Here is a 9,200-nt window from a genome sequence, read left to right on the forward strand (position 1 = left end):
AATGTCTGCACAAGATTTCAAGCTAGTGGAGATGGTTCAACTTGGGCAGGAGAATTGATTTAAATGTTAAATGTTAAAAATGTTAAAGTATTTGGTACAATGAGATAGTCTGGAAGAAATTAATAAGAATGGGAAGCAGCTTTTGATTTACACTGAATAATTTGATCTTGTTTATTCTATGCAGTATAATCCAAAATGTACAAAACAGGTGGAATTGCGCAAATCAATTTTTTGCACCGAAAAATAAGTATTTTTCTCTCCTCCCCCCCCCCCCAGAACTGAGGGAGGCATTGCCAAAGGAGTCACAGTTGGAGTGTTGCTGGACTTCAACAAACGAACACTTACCTTTTCCATTAACGATGAACTACAGGGACCGGTTGCCTTTGAAGGCTTGGAAGGCCTCTTTTTCCCAGCAGTAAGCCTGAATAGAAACGTGCAGGTGTGTTCCTTAGTGTCATTCATGAATGTTTTCCTGACTTGGAAATATCATTCCTTCATTGTATGGCCATTCGGACATTACAGTGACACAGCTAGTAGAACAGCTGCCTCACAATGCCAGAGACCCGGGTTCAATCCTGACGTCAGGTGCTGTCTGTGTGGGGTGACCACATGGGCTTCATCTGAGTGCTCTGGTTTTCTCCCACATTCCAAGAACGGCAGGTTTGTAGGTTAGTTGGCCGCGATAAATTGCCCCTGGTGTGTAGAGAATGGGTGCAAAAGTAAGATAGCATAGTACCAGTATGAACAGGAGATCGATGGTCTGCATGGACTTGGTCGAATATTCTGTTTCCATGCTGTATCTTTCAATCAGCCAATTAACATTTGATCTAAACCATGGAACTCTCTCTAGAATGAGACTGTTGGAATGCTGTCACTAAAAAGATCACAGTGGTCCAGGCAGGCCAATCACTACAGCTTCTCGAGGCTGTTAAGTGATGTGCAATGATTTTCAGCCTTGTGTGAGCCATCCAGGATGCATTAAAAATAAATATTTAAAAAATGAGGAAGTTGTCCATGCACATATGCATCTTTAAACAAATCAAAGAAAAAGAATGGCTGGAATATATAAATTTTACAGTCACAGCATTGTTATTTCACTCAGGTTTGTGGCAGGGTATATATCGGTCTGTAAGATGAAAATAACGGCTGCTGGGAAAAAGCTGTACTTGATCTCAGCTCTTGCTCTTGTACCTTCTGAATGGTAGCAGCGGGATGAGAGCATGGCCGGGGTGGTGTGGGTCATTGATTATGTTAACTGCCTTTTTAAGGCAGGACCTCCTGTAGATCTCTTTGATGATGGGGAGTTCAATACTCATGATGGACAGGGCAGTGTTTTCCTACTTTCTGCAGCCTTCGGTCCTGGGCTTCTGTGTCAGGCCTGATGCAACCAATCAGTATGCTCTCCACCATACACCTGCATAAGTTATCATTTTAAATTTATTTGCCGTTTATTGAAGTTTCTAAATCTATGCAAATCTGGACAATACAGTCACAAATCTGGCAATTCAGTAGGGATGTAAGTCATCCATCTCTTTGATTTCCATTGCCAGTGTTGTGTTAAATTAGAGTGGTTTTGAACTATCAGTCCCAGTTAGTTGTTGCATTTCATGTAAAATGTTATTTCTATAAATTCCATGATGTTTTTGACACATTATGCTTTATGTATTATGCCCAAGAGAAAAAAAAAACCTGTAAATGCATGGATCAGAAAATAATAGCATCACTGCCTCCTCCTCCACTTTACAGATCAAGAGGGACAGAGTTTACAGATGTGCAGGCCAAGACAGACAGAGACAGAGACAGACTGATGGGTGCGTGGTACATGCTGCCTGGGTTGGTGGTGAATATGATAGTAGCGATTAAGAGGCTTTTAGATAGACACATAGGCAGGGAGTGGAGGAAGTATGGATCATGTGCAGACAGAGGAGATTAATTTAACTTGACATCATGTTTAGTACAGACATAATGTTGGTCAAAGGGCCAGTACCTGTGCTGTCCAATTCTAGATATAGTCCCTGGCTATGGACAAGTATGTTCTAAGTGTCTCATCTACTGCTTAATGGCAATTTTTACTATTAGTACTGGTTGTTAAATGACAAGCAAAAATAATACAAATTGTACTTCATTAGTCATGTTGTCATTCTCTCTTAGGTAACACTCCACACTGGTTTGAAAATTCCTCACTATGGTGCTGCTGTTGCTAATAATGCAACAAGAGACCAATGCACATCCTAATTCTGGCCATTATGCAAAAACTTGCTTGGGACCCAAGTGACAGCAATACTGTACACTGCTAAGATTCTTAAAGGATTCAACATCTCTTGATACAAGTTTGTTAGTTGGTGCTTAATGACTGGAGGAAAACCAAAAATAGTTAACTACACTACAGTTGTGACGTACATGATTATTACCAGAACATGTGGTTACTTTGACGCTTTGTGTGCTAACTAAAATTGTAAAAGCTTTGATGAAGCCTAAAGTAATATAATGTCTTTTTTTTTGTGCTGCTTTAATTGCTGTGCACAAATTTAGCTACTATCATTAATTAGAATGAAAAAGAACAATGCCGTGCAATGCAATTGTTGAAAGTGCTGTATTTGCAAGCAGTTACGTTGCAAGGTATTCACAGTTGCTATTAACCTTCAGGATTTATCCTGCCCTGTTGCCTTTGAATAGATATATAACACCATTCCAAAACAGTTGTTTGAATTATCAATGGGCAATCTGTCTACTGCCATTCAAATTCCTGCTCAGATTGCAATGTTAAGTGCTTCAGGTGCCCAATTATCAGGAAATTCTCACAGATTTTATTATATTGGATATTGAGCACTAACTTTTAAAAATAGTCTTATATATTCCAATATCAAACCTAGTGGGATCATTACATCAATGAATGTGAATATACAGTTTGTAAAACATTGGCCAATAATTGGTTTATATTTGGATTATTCCGTGAATGAACTTCAAATTTTAGTACACACGTTCTCAAGTAAATGGGAACATTGACAATCGCATTATTAGGCTGGGCAGATAAAAGAAAATCAGAATTGGTTTAAGGTGTTTTTAGGAAGTACAATTCTTCAAAAATCTGTTTTTTTAATAAACTAAAATGCTTTGGCTAGTGGGTGAAACGTGTAGTTTTTCTCCCATAATTTCTATTGTGCTGTAGCCTGAATATGGTCTTTGGCTAGTGAATGAGGATAAGTCTTGATTAACAAAATACATATCCATTACAAATGGGATACATTTATTATTATGCAAGGCGATAAGCATGATCATAGAATCATTATCACACTGTCGGTCTTATTGGTTTATGCTGGCTTTGAAAGAGATCCAGTTTTCCCAATCCACTGGTATTTTCCCACACTTTTCCCAAGTATGTACCCAATACATTTTTGAAAATCACTACTATTTTTGGAAGTATTTCTCCTTATCTTTCCATGTTTTAAATAGAACATTGGTACTTCCTTACAATATGAACATGATTCAAGTCGCATGCTATTGCTTTTTTTTATATACCTTTCTTGTCACCTTCAAGGGCTTCTTCACAAATGCCATAGCTGAAGCCAAAAAAGTGGTTGATAAGAGTAGTAAACTGCTTTTATTATTCTGTACCTTTGTTATAAGGCAAGCAATACTGCTTGTTTTGATATTTTATCATCTTATTCTGGTGCCTTTATAGACGTATGTATAAACGGCCAAGACTCATTGTTCCTGGATTATATTTAACATTGTGAGAGTTAAGTTTGCCTCTAATTCTACAATCCAAACGTTTTTACTTTCCATGACTCTGCATTAAATTTTAAATTTCACCATCGCAGAAACATGTTCTGCTTTTCTTAAGTTCTCTCAGCTTCGTTAATCAAGTTTTCAATCCTATTCTGGAAGTTATTTATCACTGGGATTTTCTACCTTTTAAAATGATTTAATAGATATCTAAGTATGTATACATTAATTATTTAAAAGTACAAGCCTAGAAATGTATTTTTCACTGGTAGTGCTATAACAGAGCACATGGCCCCCACTCCATTTCCAAAATTTGGTTCCAATTACAGACATACGGGAGGACATGTAGTTTTTAGGTTCCATTGGAACGGAATTTTGGAAGTTGACTGATTTATACACATTGTAGTGTTAGATTACTTGACATTTCTTCCCATTACCGTACCCTCATGTACAGAAATTTAATGTATTTCGATTTTCATTCATTCAAATAATTTAAATCTCAGGTCAGGTCAAGCTTCAGCATGGTCATTCTCCTACTTAAGTTTACAGTATTAAAACACCTATTTTGGCTACAGTGGAACAGAACTTTCAAAGCTGACTAAATTGTGCAGCTCCTCCAGCATGTACTTAGTACAACAAAGCATAAAAATTGTTACGTATTAAAAGTGCTGGCTGATTGGCACTCAAATTGTTTTCAGAAAACAAACTGTTTAGCAACTCATCTGCTCAGGAAAGTACAAATTCTTAAAATTATTAAGCAATTCAAACATGAATATAAAACTGATTGGTAATCCAAACAACCAGGCATTATTTTAAAAGGACAATGCAACACTGTTTAACCTTCAGAACCTTAATTTTGATTCTAAATAAGGTCTTGTATCGAAGTGCTGATAACATATGCATGCTGCATGTTAGAATTGTAAACAGCTAGTTATCCATTTAGAAGGATTTCCAGACCATCGCAACAACGGCGTGAAAAGTTCAGTTGCTAAAATCCTTTTGTGCCAATCGCGTCAAACAGGAATTTAGATGAAGGGGTTGTAGCTTCAAAAAGAGCAGTAATTAAAAGGAAAAAGAAAACATGAAACTCTAATGTTTTGGTCTTATTTGAATGTAACAATTTGTTCATTCTTAATGTCATAATTGTATAATCTCATTATTTATCTTCCCAGTATATTTTTCTGGTTTGTCAAAGTTCATAATTCATTAATACCGTTGCTGGTCAACAACAATCTGTATTTTGGCTGGACCACAAATTTCTCATTTTTCACAGTTGATCAGTACTTTATCAAGCTTACTAGACTTGTAGCATATTGTAATATGAGCCCATGACCATACAGCAAACTGGCTACATTGCTTACTGTTATGGATGATGAAATTGCTCCTGTTTGCTGTTCCAATAAACTTTTATAAATTATAACACTGCTTCTCAATTTACCTCTTTTGGAAAAACTGCTTGTTTTTTGCTGATAAGATAAACATAAAAGATTATATAAAAGAATTGTAAGTAGACAAAAAATGCTGGAGAAAGTCAGCGGGTGAGGCAGTATCTATAGAGAAAAGGAGTAGGCAACGTTTCAGGTCGAGACCTTTCTTCAGTCTGAAGAAGGGTCTCGACCCATCAGTCTGAAGAAAGGTCTCGACCCAAAACGTTGCCTACTCGTTTTCTCCATAGATACTGCCTCACCCGCCGAGTTTCTCCAGCATTTTTTGTCTACTTTCGATTTTTCCAGCATCTGCAGTTCCTTCGTAAACATATAAAATAATTATGAATGTTTGATTGAATTAAAAAAATGTTCATGTCCAAAAATTTATTTTTCTGAACAATCAGGTTGAAATATTTTGTCCATCTTGTAATCTTTGTCATTGTCTATGCATATTCCATAATCTGAAACTAAATAGGGATCTGCCCTTGCACGAAACCTTCATGCAAGAGGGACATGGCAGCATGGCCTGCTGTGCCTCATTGTTTGGACATTCTTTAGAAGTTCCACTTCACTGAATTTACACATTGGCAGGGACTATAAGGGGATCATGAGTCTTTGTCTCTTCTTCTAGGGTCAGAGTCTTTGAATATTCTTTAAGGCAAAACTACATAGAGGAAATTTAACTCTCGAAAGAGATGAGGGGAAGAGGTGAGACAAGAGTTGGTGACTGATAGGTGGATCCGAGTAAGGAGAGATTAATTGGCAGATAAATCAGGTGGGAGAAGGGGAGGGTGGAGATAGTAGGCAAGGCTGGAAGTGATAACTGGAGAAGACATAAAAGTGCATAGAATGCAAGGTTCAAATATTGTTCAATATTCCCACACCCAGCATCTTATCCAATTCTTGCTCCTTGATATCTGAGGGAAACAGGAATTACATGACACTTGCTCCTTGATATCTGTGGGAAACAGGTTAGGCAGTTCATCAATAGGTTAGGCAGTTTTCATCAACAGTTAATTTCTTCAGGTACATGTACTCACATGCAACATACCCAACCTGTGATAACGATAACAAAGGGCCATTTTGAATAGTATTTGGTTAGGCAGGATTTACAATATCTCTGGAAAGACTTCCTACTTTCTGCCTTTTCCACTAGATCACTAGTTTTTGCTGAACACTCTTGTAGCATCTGTGCATTGCAGTGAAGCTAATGGCATGCTGCCATTACTATTTCTGTGGACCATTTCCATGGCTTGCACTTCAGAATGCTCTGAATGAAAATTATTTATTTTTAAATATTATCTCCATAATAGCAGCTATTCAATACGCAGTATCTACATTACAGTACCGTTTTAAATTAAACTCAAACCCAAAGCACATCTCATAACAAGTGATCTTGCAGTACCTAATTCATAAAGGAATGGAAAACACACCTTTTGGGGAGTATCTTCAGTCTGTTCATGCATGTATCAACTGTTTCCTCTGGTCTCTGATTGACTACATCAAACCATCCCTGATAGCACCTGATTAAAATGGCCCTGAAGATTTTTTATATTCTTTGATGAAATCTCACCCATACTTTGTCACACTCGTAGATTCACCATGATCTCATGTCTAGTCCCATCAACAACAAGATTATTTACCTCATCTTCCACTAGGCCATGGTATTTTGGATATATTGCCATTTGCCTTCAGAGGCATTTCCAATGTATTCTATCGGACTAATAACTGACTTCACTCGTATCTCCCCAGCACGCATATGATTCTGCCATATCCGATGCCTCGCACCGTCGTGTTTTTAAAGAACCCTGTTCTTTACTTCAATCTCAAGCCGTGCTTCATTTTATGTACCAACTCCCGTATTCATCCCAATATAGCGTATTCAGTATTGTAATTGGAGAGGAAAAACCAAAATGACCACCAAAATTCCTTTTTGAAAGGCGGTAAACAGACATGACATTTTGTCTGTTACATGGATAGGAAAGGTTTATAGAAATAGGTGCTACGTATCTGGGAGCAGCTTAAATGGGGTATCTTAGTCGGCGTGCGAGCGGTGTCGAAGGGCGATTCTGTATTTAGCGATGTTACAAAACTTACCTTCAGCGGCGCTGCAGTTCTGCCACTGGCCATGTGCGTGACTTTGGCGCCTTTGAGGGGGGGGGCGGGATTAAAATGGCGTTTTGTACTGCCTATCGGAGGCGCACCTCCTCGGGCTGCTAGCTGCTGCAGAAAAATCGATCCGCCTCCTATTCGCGCTATATTTAAAAAAAAAAAATCGCTGGACAATTTAATATTTGGATTAAAATAAAAAGTGACTTCTAACGCCCTCAACGCCTACAACGTGACGGATCGCAAGAACGGGACGAAACAAAGTGTAAGTTGTGTATTTTACATATAATCTTGCTTCTTGGGATGGGCCCATACGAACCGGCAGTGTTTTTCCTGCCGATATGGGGTTCAAATTCACCGCAAATGCAACGTTCCAATCGATCGCGTTCCAGAAGCAAGATGATTAAAATGCCCATTTTTTTGGGAGATAAGCCGTCTAAATTGTCTATATTTTGTGTTCTTCTCTCTCCATGATCATTATTTTTAAACTAAATATTCACAATAGTTTGAGTCACATGTATTGTGCAAAAAACAATAATTTGATTATATTTTGGGTGGATGTTTCTAGATTAATTTATGGAAATTAAACATTAAATTCCTTCCATCTGGGATATAAATTAATGACAGTGAGATTTAGAAATCATGTTATATTGTAAATTCTTGTGTGAATGGGATTAGTTTGTTATTTGGATACTTAGGCTATTTAAAAAATAAATCCTTCTCTTAAGAAATGGAATCTACAGGACATTGTAAATGGGAAAGTAGTGGGCAGAAAGGCATGTCATGTATGGTTTGAAGAGCAAAAACTCGTAGTTTACAATGCCAAAATTGAAACGTTGAGGAAAAACAAGGTGTACAGAGTTGCTTATTGGTTACAATCTGAGGAGTATGATGATGCTTCTGATTATGATATGCAAATGTACCAGCTAGCAACTGATTATCTCCATAAAGACTTGGTCTATTGCTTGAAATTGTAATTTATTTACCTATCTGTTACGGACTTACAGCATATAATACAATAATATTAAAGTTCTGATCTTGAGAATATCACATTTTTGAATTTTCAAGGCAGTCTGGGTGTTTATTACTATTTCCGTCACAACGGTCAATTTTGTAATTAGCTACAATTAGGTAATTAACTAATTATATGCTTTAATTTCATGTCATCCAAGTAAGATGTTTTATATTTGTTTCAGAATGCTTCAATCTATAATAACTGAAAATGTCATTCAGTTCTTTTAATTTTTAAGAAAGTTATGGGCTTTTGACTGTCCTCAATCACAGCTTTTGTGTTAACTAAGTCAATGGAAAAGCAATAGGGAACAAGATGCTAATTTCCGATTATGAAAATGGCCATAACTGTTTTAATACTGAAGATATGAAAGTGAATTAGGTGTCAAATAAAACTTCTTTTTATGCTTTAATTTGATTGCTACTGTATTGAATGACTATGCCCCTCACAAAGTACAGCCCACAGACAGCATTTACAGTTAAAGTAGAGGCCAAGGACAGGCAAACTTTACTCAGAACTGCTGTAGTTTTGGGAGCAACAGCAGCAGGAGTTTAGCAAGAGATACGACTGATTGGCTCTAGCCCAAGTGGGAGGAGAGAAGTGAGTCGTGCCGGGAAAACAGTTGAAAACTGAGGAATTTGGTTTGTAAATTGGTAAATCAGGCAATTTATCAGTCAATTTAAGCAAGACGGCTCTTAGCGAGCGGCAGTGAGTGAGCGGCCTTGTGAGGGAAGTGTGAGTCTTTGGCTCGAGAGTCTTCGGAGAGGAGACCACGCAATATGCTTGAGAGGTAGAGACGAAAGAAGGAGATGTCAGGCAAGCTGATTCAGTGCGATGCTTGCAGTATGTGGGAGGTCAAGGACACCGCTGGTGCCTCTGGCTGCTACAAATGCGAGAAGTGCATCCAGGTAGAGCTCCTGAAGGGC

General features: G+C 37.8%; 1 protein-coding gene across 2 annotated transcripts in view; it reads left to right on the forward strand.

Annotated features, from left to right (window-relative positions):
* Positions 1–4,807, forward strand: part of trim9 (tripartite motif containing 9) — a 72,987-nt gene extending 68,180 nt beyond the window's left edge. The window contains exons 9-10 of one of the 2 annotated variants that reach the window (XM_033027334.1): positions 277–439; positions 2,152–4,807. In XM_033027334.1, coding sequence (XP_032883225.1) covers positions 277–439; positions 2,152–2,235 — 247 coding nt within the window. In that variant the 3' untranslated portion in view covers positions 2,236–4,807. The remainder of the gene's footprint in view (positions 1–276; positions 440–2,151) is intronic. The other variant, XM_033027333.1, reaches the window with a different exon arrangement.
* Positions 4,808–9,200: the final 4,393 nt, after the last annotated feature.

Source organism: Amblyraja radiata, chromosome 9, assembly GCF_010909765.2.
Source record: "Amblyraja radiata isolate CabotCenter1 chromosome 9, sAmbRad1.1.pri, whole genome shotgun sequence".
NCBI classification, from domain to species: domain Eukaryota; kingdom Metazoa; phylum Chordata; class Chondrichthyes; order Rajiformes; family Rajidae; genus Amblyraja; species Amblyraja radiata.